The sequence below is a fragment of the Pseudoliparis swirei genome, chromosome 6 (assembly GCF_029220125.1).
Source record: "Pseudoliparis swirei isolate HS2019 ecotype Mariana Trench chromosome 6, NWPU_hadal_v1, whole genome shotgun sequence".
NCBI lineage: Eukaryota > Metazoa > Chordata > Actinopteri > Perciformes > Liparidae > Pseudoliparis > Pseudoliparis swirei.
The window spans coordinates 20,849,196-20,862,339 of record NC_079393.1 but is presented as its reverse complement, the minus strand read 5'-3'; the positions used below and the strand labels follow the sequence as shown (position 1 = coordinate 20,862,339).

The 13,144-nt window shown below is 45.2% G+C and overlaps 1 protein-coding gene across 2 annotated transcripts in view; it reads right to left on the bottom strand.

The window, feature by feature from the left end:
* The window catches only part of bicd1a (bicaudal D homolog 1a), a 30,496-nt gene that overhangs the window by 1,118 nt on the left and 16,234 nt on the right, over positions 1–13,144 (bottom strand). Inside the window, exons 2-8 of one of the 2 annotated variants that reach the window (XM_056417702.1) lie at positions 9,763–9,975; positions 6,397–6,549; positions 5,309–5,797; positions 3,309–3,707; positions 2,454–3,221; positions 2,151–2,302; positions 1,819–2,029 (exon numbers count right to left, since the gene is read on the bottom strand). In XM_056417702.1, coding sequence (XP_056273677.1) covers positions 1,819–2,029; positions 2,151–2,302; positions 2,454–3,221; positions 3,309–3,707; positions 5,309–5,797; positions 6,397–6,549; positions 9,763–9,975 — 2,385 coding nt within the window. Of the gene's footprint in view, positions 1–728; positions 2,030–2,150; positions 2,303–2,453; positions 3,222–3,308; positions 3,708–5,308; positions 5,798–6,396; positions 6,550–9,762; positions 9,976–13,144 lie in introns of those variants that run through there. The other variant, XM_056417703.1, reaches the window with a different exon arrangement.

Here is a 13,144-nt window from a genome sequence, read left to right as displayed (position 1 = left end):
ATGTTCAAATCATGTTGGGGATAATCATCCTCATTTGGTTTTCTCTTGGAAAAGATATGTGTTTCTCCTGCGGTGGAAATCAGTGTTTCACGATGTCAATGATATACTGCTCGTCAATCACAGAGTATGCTTGCATAGTGTGGAGGTATCTAAACCAGCCTCATCTGACCACATCGGACCAGACTCTGCACCACGAGACAATCAGCACTGGAGATGGAAACAAAGAGACACAGATATGGACATATTTACACACACACACACACACACACACACACACACACACACACACACACACACACACACACACACACACACACACACACACACACACACACACACACACACGCACACACTGGAAAATCCAATACCATATTGATGTGTACAGCACAAAAAGAGAGGGACTCACACATACAGCGGACATACTGCTGAACAATCCAGTCCGGCTCAACTCCAGAATCACCTGCTGCTCAATTATATTCATAATCTCCACCAGTCATGATCGCCTGCTCCATTTTAAACATTGTTTGTTTATATGGCGTTGTGTTATCTCAAAATGTTGTTAATGCTGATTCGCTTATGCTATATACACTGTATGATTATCTGAGTAATGACAAAGGAGAGAGAGAGAGAGAGAGGTCGAACAGCATTTGACAGGAACCAGACTGTAAATGTTCTCAAACACTGCCCCCTGGTGGAGAACACTGGGATTACTGTGAGAGAGGTTTATCAAGAAATGGCTCTATTCTAGTGTATCCATTTTTTCCTCAAGTAGAGAGGTGAACAAAGGGACACGTGGGAGGTTGAGGCACAGAGAGGAGGTCTGACTTGTTTTCATATTACTCTGGACGACTTATTAATAATCAATAACACACTTCAAGCCTGTCAAATGCTTTTTGACTGAACGTTAGATGTGACAAAATAGGCATGCAAGAATGAACTGGAGTAAAGAAAACTTACAACATCCACTAGTTTTATGGAATAGAATAGTTAAATAGCATTTGAATTAAATTGTTAAAAAGACTTATTATAACATGGTATTAATGGAGTCCGCCACAGGGAGGCGCTGTGTGCTGAAGCAGAGGCTGCAGCCACGTTCTGCTTGGTTTTCACTTTGAAACACTTCCCAGTGCTCTACGAGAAGGATATTTAATGTCACATTTTATTGGTTGCAGCTATTCCGACGAAGAGAAAGACGCCTGATATCACATTCATAACGTGTGCGTGAGACAAGTATATGCAGTCCAACCTAAAAAATAAGAAAAAGGCTGTTCAAGTGCTGCTTTGAGGATGGAGCAAGCTGTCAGGGGCTCCTTCTTCCCGAGTGTTGCTGCATGTTCAAACCACAGACGTGTGAAACCAGTTTCCCTCCCTGCTGTGTCCCACATAATCCAGTGGCTTCTGTTGTGACCGGTGTGCATAGTGGATATCGGCGCTGGGTGTGGGGACGTCGACGCGTCATCGCCTTCGTCGAATGTGAGGAGACAGCGAGGCGGGACTACTGGCGCTGTGAGACGGGGACAGTCGACCTATGTCTTGTCTCGCGTAAATGAGTCGTCTGAACTCTAAGGTCAGCCGCTCGGGGTCGGCCATGGCGGGCTGGGGGCCGAGGGAGAAGTGAGGGTGACTGCTGTATGGTGGAAAATGTAAAGCTGAGGTCTGGATTGTTTCAGAAAGTGTGTCTGAAGTCCACGCAGACATGGACGGACAGGCGGTTAGTTCTACAGAGGCGGGACTAGTGAGGGTCAGGGAGGTGATAATGGGGGGGCTGTGGAGCCTGGTGGGACTGGAGGGAGCCGTGACGGCGCCTCTGCCACTTACTTTGGGCGGGTTGCTTCTAATCCTGGGCACTTTAGAGCCGCGGCCCCGGTAAGTCTCCTCGTGGTCAAACTCCAGATCCTCCAGCCGTTGGGTCAGGGACAGTTTCTGCTGTATGGCCATACGCAGGAGGGAGTTCAAAGTCTTTTTCTCGTGCTCTGCTTCCCCCAGCTGCCTCTGCATCTCATCCAGCTGAATAACGTACTCATCACATCTACAGAGAGAGAGAGAAAGAGAGAGAGAGACGGAGGTGCGGAGGGAAGACACACAGATTCAGTCTGTATCTATTTATGTTCTAACGTTTACATTTCCCCTCAAACTTCCTCTCCTCTCACCTTGTGGCAAACATGGCCCTGAGAGACGAGAAGGTGGCGGCATCTTCTTTCAGAGCCTTCAGCTCGTTCCTCAGCTTCTTCATGGTCTCTGTCACCATCGTTTTCTCATTCTCGTACTTGCTCTTCAAATTCGCCAGAGCGCCCTCTGCTGTCTGCGATGAGGACAACGTCACATCTTATTACAGCACGTCGGTCTAATTCAGATCTCTGACTCAAAAAGGACAATCGATAGGTTTCCTTAAGCTCGCACGGATATTACGTTTTTCATATGTATATTAAGTACAAAGTAGAGTTATCTTTCACCTGTTTATTGGCCTTCAGCACGAGCCTGAGCGTGGTTATCTGCTCTCTCTTGGTACTGAGCAGGGACTTGAGCTTGAGGATCTCCTCCAGGCACAGCTCCTTGTCCTTGTCGAGCATCGGCGCCAGCTCCCTCGCCGCGGCCCTCTGCCTGGACAGCTGCAGCGAGCGGTCCACTGTCCTCTGGAGGTGTTTGATCTGGTCTCTGATGATGGCGTTCAGGTTGTAGATGTTCATGGGCTCCTTCCGCAGGTCCCCACCGGCCTCCGAGGGCGCCGGAGACGGGCACGGAGAGACGGCGATGACCGGGGAGCCCGTGGGGTTGCGGGCGGGGCCGCTGTGACAGGAGTCCACTGTGCCGGGCGTCGTCTCGTTGTGACGGGCGTCCCTGGGCGGGGCGTCCCTGGACGGGGAGTCCATGGGACTGCGCGGGTGCTCGGAGGAGCAAGCTGCTGATGCTGCGGCGAGGCGGCGGGCCAGGCGAGGCGAGAGCAGAGCCCGGTGGTCGTCGGAGACCTTCAGGCTGCCGTTGCGCGTGCCGCGGCTCTGGCGGTAGTAGTCCAGCATGACGCGGTTGGGCGTCTCGTTGTTGCACAGACAGACGTGGTGGTAGAGCTGCGCCAGCTCCTCGCTGAAGGTCACCAGCTCATCCTGCGCCGCATTCAGCAGGCCCTGGCTCTCCGTGGCCGTGCCCGCGGCCGCTCGCAGCTCTGCCTCCAGGCTCGCCACCCTCTCCCTGCTCTCACGGTAGTGACACTCCAGATGTGTCACCTGCGTGGAAGACATCAGTTGGACCGAGTGAGGTCGATGTCGAGGATGCAGAGATGAAAACATACACCGTGTGTGATGATGACCAACCTGTTGGCTGAGTGCCGGGACCCTGTCGTCGTCCCCGTGGCCGTCGCCCCGCCCCTCCACGGCCTGGTTGTACTTCTCCTTCAGGGCCTTGAGCTCAGCTTTCAGGTCGATCACCTCCGTCACTGCCACCTTGTACTTGCACTCCAGGATCTCGAAGCCGTGGATATCGGGGTCACGGGGACCGTCGTTGGCTGGTGGCGAGAAGGAGCCGCCGTCCGGTTTCTCGCTCTCCCGAGGGTCATCGAGCTCCTTGACCCCGCTGAGACATTTCATGCCGCTGACGTGCTCCGTGAGGCGATGGAGCCGCTCGCTCTGCTCCGTCAGGGCGCCCTGCGTGTGCTGCAGCTGGGTTTGGGACTCCGTCAGGTTCATGAGCAGCGACGACTTCTCGCGCTCCACCTGCAGGACAGGAGACACGCGAAGTCCAGACAGTGAGGGAAGCAGAATGTAATGCTGCATACACAGTGGATTCCCCATCATTCATTGTTAACGTATATTGAGTCTTTCAGAGTTACAACAATAACAAGAGTAAATAGACCCCAGTGTCGGTGTCAATATTTAGAGCAAAACATGTTTGCGTAAAATAAACAGTGTTAAAGTGAATCGACTCTGTCAGAGTCATTACAACTAGAGCAAGAGTAATAAAGAACTGTGTTGATGACAACGTTACTCTGGAAAGCTCCGCCCCCTCCTCCTTTCAAATTGTGGTTTCATCACGTGCGTTTTAATTCAAGAAAGAATTTCTCTAAATCAATTTTTTATATCACATGTTGATATTTCAGCAGAAGCAACATTTTAGAATAACTCCATACTGAGTTCAATTTACACTCGAGATGTGTTTGTGTGTTGAAATATCGAATTGCAGACGGCGAACGTGACCGAGTCAAAAGCTGCACAGGAGAATTGGCAGTGTCCATTCAACACTTCAAGAGTCCATGAACACTAAAACAGTGAACATATGGTCCCTATCTATAGACTGTTAAAGGGCCACATTTTAATTTAAATTTGACACTCCATTTAACACAATAAAGCGTTATTTAGATTTGACATTCGGACTAGTGTTAATCAAAATAAACACTTCTCAGTGTAGTGTAGAGTAAAATATTAACTCATACCAGAGTTGCGTTAACTCTGACATGTTAACATTATGTTCAGTGGTACTTTAACACTCTGTGGATAAGAGAACACATGTTCACTGGCTGAGTGTTAAAATATACTCTTTAAGTGTAAAAGTGACACTGAAAATTTTTCTGTACATGTTTAAAATGAAACATATATTCATATCTTTATAAATAATAATAATATAGAATTCATATATAATACTGTATTGATATCTTCTCTGATGTTAACAGATCAAACATATTTAACCTAAAGAAAAAAAGGACAACAACTGTTAGTCAAGACATTTGATACGGTGAGGTGCTGTTTAGTGCTTCTCGTGGAGCGTGCGCTGAAAAGGTGAAACTTTATTGATCCAACACTTCGATTGCTGAAGAAAGCTGATCACATTGGAATCAAATGTAATTGTTCTTTATACATTGAGAGAGAAAAATCAACTGGCAAATTAGAGGCCTGATGCTGAATAATCTACTGAAAGAGAACATTGATTTGTAGGTAATTGTGTTTACAGAGAAAGCCACACCGCTAATATAGCAGGCATTCTTCTAGTTGTGAGTTTCCCTGAGGAGCTCAGCTCGGGCAAATATCATCAGTCATGGCTTGATTAGATTTTCCCATGAATCTGATCTTCCTGATTTGTAAGCATTCTTATGGTGTGTGTTGCAGTTCCTGTATTTTATTATATAAACCCAAATCTATAATCTGTGAATGGAAATGTATATGATATTTTGTCTCTTTCTTTGGGTGTCACTTCCCAGTTAGGCATTCATGTCCGTCTCCTTATCTCTAAAGTCAGATTATGTCTTTCCTGGTATCCCCTGTGCAGTCATTCTGTGTATTTTAATCTACTGTGGGATTTACTACCTTTTCTTGAGACCCACCTGCAGCAGCTGCTGTTTGAGCTTCTGCATCTCCGACAGGTTGAGCTCACTGAACAGGTCGGGCACGGGGTGCAGGCCGTCGCCTTTCTGGTCCGGTCGGTAGTCCCCGTTCATTTTAGCCAATCCGTTGTCTGCGTGAACGTGGCCGTTGCGGCGGTTGCTGTCCTCATTGTTGCCGTTGGCAGCCGGGATGGTGCTGCCGTTGGTCCCGTTGGTGTCCTCGGGGAACTTGAGGCCCTCAACGCCAGTGACAGTGAGCGCCAGATGGGCCCCTGCGCCGTAGACACTGTCGCCCAGGCTGATGTGGTGGGCCAGTTCCTTTCTCAGATTGTACTTCTGCTCGCGCTCACTCTTGAGGGCATCCAAGGCCTCCTCCAGCTGACCCTCAGAAATGTCCTTCAGACGTAATGCGTCCTCCAGCTGGCTGTTGAGCAGAACAGTCTCCTCCTCTAGTACCTTGATTTCATGTTTCAGTCCCTCGTACTCCACCTGAGGAACAGGAACAGGAAAGAAAGAGCAGAAAGGCTTGAATTGAAATACTTCATTACCTTCTTAAGCATTCTGTCTGTTCAGGATTTGATGGCCCAATCATTGGTCAACAAGGAAGGTGTGAGTACAAGAAGTAAGCAGTAGACCAATTAAAAAAAGGACATTAATAACATTTTCTCTTTAAAACTCTTTGTTTAAAAATGAAACTATTTTTACACATAAAACTTCTTTGATTTATTCATAGTATTCTGTGACAACATATTTGGTTATGCTTGTTTACAATATTCAACGTGGTTACAGTAAGATGTGGTAAAAATGTGATTGTGGTTGGTTTTCATTGGAGGTAAAAACATGTCACTCATTTTGATGTAATATTTACAGAAAGATCAGCAATATCAAAATCCGACTTCACAAGATATATACGACGTTAGTCTGCTCCAGCACAGGTATTACAGAGAATGTGACTGAAGACCACCCAGGCCCTGTGCCTCTGATTGAAGAAGAGATACTATCAGGATGATGAGCAGTGTTGGACTCATCCTGGAACTCATCTGAATGTGGTTTTGGAGGGATTTCAGAAAACTGAAATTGATACTGACCTGGCTCTGCTTGAGCGTGGACACCAGTTTCTGCAGCGTGATGTTCTCCTCCTCCAGCTCCGTGTAATCCTGAAGCAGTCTGGTCTCTCTGAACTTGTACTCCTTCACCTCTTCCCTCATCTGGCTCCTCTGTAGCTCCAGAATCTCATTACTCTGGAGCAAAGAAACACGGGATGAAAAAAAAAAAAGCAGGGGGAGAGAGAGATGGGTTCAAGGAGGAGGAAATAGACTGGAAGTCAGTTCATAACCTAAATCTATTCTAAAATGGACACATGGTTTGATCAGAGAAAGTTGTATCACTCGTACATAGTTATAGTCTACACTCTCAGATCCCTACTGCACATACTGCTCTCTGATAGCATGGGATCAAACTATTTTTCGTTATCTTAAATGCAATGACTCGGCACATTCTGACTCAGAAATATCGTTATTCCGGCTCACCTGCTGAGCACAGATAGAAACATGACAAGTGGAATGCAGCGACAGCAGAATTCATAAAGTAGTAGCACTGGGAATATATTAAGACCTCAGCAAAATCATCATACACAACGACTAGTTTAAAGTTTTAGTCTGAGGGTTATGGAGATGGATGAATATCATGTCCATTAGCATCGAAAGAGCTGAGCCTGTTAAATTAAATAGGTTGCTTATTCATAGGGGTGGTGGAAGAGAGTTCATTTGTTCATCCTCTCAGACCAGTTCACTTTGAATGTATTATTTAGTTGTGGATAATGGATCTCCTGTATTTCCTACAAATTAACTGTCGAGTATATTATTATTATTATTGCATAACATTGCCTTTACTCCTTATGACAAGCAGATTAGGAAGGATGGTCTTTATTTCTTTAAACACAGACATGAGTAAATGTGTACAGTACAATGCAACTGTACTGGCCTGAAGCATTGTGTTAAGTATGGAATAGAAAATAAAGAACAGAGTACAGTAGACGTGCTCATGTGTGTCTCACTGCAGAGCTGCCTGCAGCCTCCCTGCAGCTCTCAGCGCATATGGCCAAAGTGCTGACCCAGAGATATTTTCAGAGGGGGGGGGGGGGGGGGAGACACTCAGGGACCGGAGACACACGGCCTCTTCTGTGCTTTTTCTAAATGTATGTGTGCCTTTTAGAACTGGCCACTGGGCTGAAACTAAAGACCATTATGAGACACTGAATCCTGTGATTTCTACAGTAGCTGACAGCAGCGCCTACACATTCAGAGCGAATGGAGCTACAGCTGCAAAGTACAGAACCAGTGCACACAGAACATACCTGGAAAAAATCTAACATGACATTTTATGAAGAAACTGTATGAGCATAAATAACAAATACATTTTTGGATTACGTAGAATTTATTAAAATGACCTTTCCTTGTTACATAGTCATGACAGTACAGAGAATAAGCTGAGCTGGGGATGAAGTGGACCGGATCAGAGGTCACCTTCCGCCATAAAAAATTCCTCGTTTGTGTAAACATTCCTGGCAATAAAACTGTTTCTGATTCTGATTCTGATTCTGAACAGCGAGGCCCCATAGAAGCTGATCAGGGGCTACAGATGCCGGGTCAGGGCCAGTGTGGCCCACGGTGAGCGGGCAGCTCACAGCACAGACTGGGACTCTGACAGCTTTATTGGATTCATGATACAACGGCACATATACAGAGGTCCAGCAATGCTACAGATATCCATCATTACCACCGGCGTTGCTGCGGTAATGAGGAATACATGCAAAATGTTAACACAGTAATATGACTTTTTGAAAGTTTAGAGATTTTTAAAATAGGAATAGGCAGAAGTGAAAACAACCCAAGTGGTTACTGCATATTAATTTCTTAATCCGTCCATGTTCTGACTAAACACAGCAAAACTTTATCTTACTTACATTCTTTCTTGATGAATCTGAATATGTTGATAGTTTTTGGGAAATTTTGTTTGGAACTTTTTGATTAGACCCCAGTGCGGCTTAAACTCCTGCTGGCGACTCCTCCACATGAGAGCATTGTTTATGCAAATTAGGATTTCATATCGAGCCAAAAGCCATTCATGAACACATCATCAAAGAGCCCTGCAAAAGCAAACAGTTGACCTGTGTTTGTGTGTGTGTGCGAAGAAGAGCAACTCATCGTGAATATATCAACCGCGCTCATCAGTTAGTCAGCCGCCTATTTGAAAGCATCATGTTGCATAATGTGGGATAGGCCAACATGACATTACTCGGCTCCCATTCACACTGTCATATGTGTCATGTTGAGAAATGACGTGCAGAGAGGACCTCATGACACTCGCTGGTGGACGTAGTGGATGAGAGTGTGTGTCCTGTGGGCGTGGTGCTGGTCGTGGGACGAGAGCAGCCTGGCTCACTCGGGTCCGACACATGTGCCGAGCTCAGGGCATTTCACTTATTCCCCAGTTTAGCACCGGATTTCCCCCCCACAATGGGGTCGGACCACAGCTCGAACTCTCGAACTCTTGCACACATGCATATTGTTTTCTCTGTCTCAGGTTTGACCCCCTTTCTGGACCCTGGGAGCGTTTGGCCTTCATCAAACAGCCTGATCTTGTGTAAAATGGTAAAAATGGTAAAAATGTGGAACATTTAAAATTCAAGAAGTGACTCTAACGAAAGATGCAAAAATAAGAAACGGTTTGTTGTACTTTGCTGACAATCCTGACACAAGATGCAGCCGGTGACACAACATTAAACACTTTTACTGAATCTCAACACTCACCAAACCTTTAAGAAACTACAGCTCACATTCACAGCTTCTCCCCATTATAGTTGAAGTGTTCCCAAGGGGTTTTACAATGTTACTATATTACTATCTACACAAAAAGTAATACTACACATTAATGCATTAGATCAGGGGTGTCAAACTAATTTTCACCGTGGGCCACATCACCATCATGGCTGCCTCCTCAATGGCCAGTTGTAACTGAAACATACAAATATATAAACTGATCCCAAATATATTGTTCATAACTCTCTCTGCATTTGATTATTGTTTATTTGATTGTAGAAATATTATACATAAGAATATTTCTCTAATATTATAACATAAATCCATTTAATTTGAAACCTTCAAAATAAAAGCACGGGATATTTTTCAATAATTTCTTGAAGAAAAGGTGATCACGTGTCTTTCAAGCCGTCAGGGGCCACATAAAATGGCGTGATGGGCCGGATTCGGCCCGCGGGCCTTGTGTTTGACACCTGTGCGTTAGATAGTTAAAAGTACTATGTAGCAACGTCCAAATCTACTTTTACCATGCCATTTTCACATTTAAAGAAGATTTCAAGATGTCATGTGTGTTCTCCATGAACTGATACATCTCCTGCAGAAGGACGACTCGGCGGCTGTGGACCCGCTCACCTCTCGTAGGTCCTGCGTGAGTGTGTTGAGCCCCTCGTTCTCGCCCTGGGCGTTGAACGCCACGCAGCGGCTCCGTGTCACCTCCGTCTGCAGCACCAGGATGCGCCCCATGTAGTAGGCCTCCTTTAAGGCCGACTCCTGCAGCAGCGTCTCCTCGTTGTTCTCCCCGTCAGCTGCCGCCTTACGCTGGTTGCTGTACGCATGGCCAAACGCCTGGAGAGGAAGAAAAGAAGTGGCGGAATGTAAGCGATGCAATAAAAATATACATATATATTTGTATCCTGTCATATAACATAAACATCCTAATCCATGTGAGGGATTAGCACCCAGTGGCATGTCGAGTAAAGCCAGCTCATCTCTCACAGCTTTGGCCACATGGTACTCCTGCTGTACCTCTGACCACCACTGACTGCGTACGCGTCCCTCAAGGATACCTGCTGCCTGTCGATGTGAGATGAAGTTTCACTGGGATCAATAGACACACTGTTCCCATTTTCCTGACACTGGTTTTCACGGCAGTGAGAGCTGACTTGTCATGATAAAAGGTGCCGAGGCTTGATTGAGGAAATCAAAGCTCGCATCAACAGCAGAACGGGCCTCCCAGCGTAAAGCTCAGCATGGACCGACAACAAGTGACATTTAGAGATATACAGTTACATGCTGCAAGGTTAAAGGACTAACATATCCGTTATATTGTATGCACGTGCAATACTGCCTGATATTCCTGACAACGTTGCCTGAATGTAGACAGAGTTTCATGGTTTGTGACGACGCACTCCTCCACACACATGCAGCAGCTGCATTGGCGGTTCAATAAATCCGTGAACCATCCTTCTAGTTTCTCAGCAGATCAGCACGATCAGATTGTCACGTCGCACACAGCGGCACCTGAGAGAGACAACGGATCGATACTGCTGTCTCAGAAAACTATTTTTATTTATTGCCTCATGAAACTGTAAACAGTTCATCATGTGTAGTTATGACAGTATGCAGTTTGTGGACAGATGTACGCGGGCTGATTGTCAAATGGAGCCTTAATCACAAGGGAGCCATATATGTTGGACTGGAGTATAAATAATTCACAAATAGTCTTCCCAACCCAACCTCAACATAATAACAACATGTTCCCTGTCTCTCTCCTCGATGAATCCTTTATATAGTACACGCATTCAGTTTTTGGAGAAGAAGTGAGCTCTAGTGTGCATCTGTCTTTTCTTCCCACTGCACATTTTTCCTTTTTCTATAATGTTTCATGATTCAGGAGTAAACTCGAATGCTTAAGTAAACTCGAATGCTTAAGTTCGCTAAGGTCCTATTGTGAGGCTGGGGTAATTTATTACAGCCAGAAATCTACTTATGGAGAATATAAAGCCCGTAGAGGGAAGGTAAATGTTCAGCCATTATGATGACGCCTCATGAGTCCCCCCCTCTATGTTGCTGCTTAATAAATAGCTGTGTAGTTCAGTGAGAATTAATGAGATGAGCTGATTTACCAGCAGAGAGATTGTAATGTTACCTAATTAGCCTAATTGACCACCTGCCTCTGTCACATCTGGCCAGCTGTTTGAACACTCATCACCTGCAGAGCAACACTGAATGCTGGTAACACAATAGATTCATCAACACTGTCCAGTCGTAATGATGCAGACTGGTCGAAATACATGAATATATGCCTCACACACGTTTTTCCATTCTGAGAATATAAACTCATCATTTAAATAATATTCATTTGATTATAGCTGAAAATCAGCTGAATAAAGCATTTTATTTAGAGAGGCACTGACAGCTGTGAAGCACAGATGTAACAGGTGGCATATGAATAAGAGCCAGTAATAATCGGTCGAGTAACAGCTGTAAATACACCGAATATTTCGACAACAACTTTCCTCAAGGACTCAAAGACTTTAGGATGAATGAAAAGCACTAAGGCAAGAATACTGTATTTTAATTGTCTATATAATTTCCCCTCTCTCACTGCATCTCTTTTATTTCTCACTCTCTTGTTCACTCTCATGCCCTCTGCAGCTCTCTGGGGAGGCACAGTGTGATTGTAGTGAACGATGAAAGGGGGGAGGGGCAAAAGAACAAAAAAGCGGATTAATTCTGGACACAGTGGCACCGAATGAGCTCACATTCTTGGGTAAATTGAAAGGATGTCAACGTCCGAGTGGGCCTCACAGCAACAGCTGAGCCCCGCAGGGTCCAGATGGATTTCTAGTGTCGTGAAGTCAAAGGAGAAATCAAATATGTACATTTACTGGAGTGACTGGGGGCCAATTAAAGAGAGGCTGGGTATTGTTTTAAACTTTGTTGGTTTCGATTGAGGAATATAAACATATCTTGAGCAAAATATGCCAAACTTCTTAATGCGGGAGTGTATTCTTCGTCACTTTCAGGTTGAGAGAAAGATGAGAAGATTGATGCTAAGTACGAACCTTTGCAGACAATTAGCTTCGCATAAAGATTGGTAGCATTGAGAACCAGATAGAAGGTCACAACGTCCACCTACCTGCACCTCTAAATCTCACAAATTAACACGTCATATCTGGTCTGTTCGATTACAAACTCCAAAAAGTACTTAGCAGGATTATTTATTGGCAGGAAGAGATGACTTCCGGAAGTTATCTTGCCCGGCAACTAGCGCATACTTCAGTAAGTTGCAGCTCCCGACCAAAAAAGCCTTTCACAACTTGTTTTTTTTGTACGGTTGAAACAAATTTGATAGAAAGTGTTAAATAGTGAATCAAAATGAATCTCCTTTGTACAGAGACGGGATAGCTTCCTGTTATGATAAATTAAGCTAAATTAAGCTCAGCTTATCGTAAACAGGACAGCGACTTTCAACATTATCAGGTGTGCAAAAGATTTCTCCTCAGAATAAAGACACTTCATAATTTGTACGTGTGACTTCAGGAAATACACATTTCATTTTGTTTTCAGGCCTGATGAAGATATAAGAAGCAAGCGGACGGAAAAGCCGAACAACAGACACGCAGACAGGAACGGTCACAGTTGATTCAGCAGCAACTCATCCACGGAGAATCGCAGGTGGTTTATTGACAACCCACTGCTCCTCCTAAAGGGAGAACCAGAGAGACACTGGTGGCTGAGGCTCAACATTCACACATAGAGGAGCACACAGTATGCTCTGGCCCTCCTCACGCTCGTGCACCATCGTTTCAGGGTGGGCTAAAAATAACACGGCGACAGCTCTGTGTTCTTCAGGCTAATTACATGAACGTCTCTAACAATACAGCATGCTGTATCATTATCACGATGGAGTTGTATTGGACCTGTATCTGTGATCCAATTGACCAACATAACACAATTACTCGAGCCCGATAACACGGAGAGAACAATGCAGAAGGTTAATACTAATGCC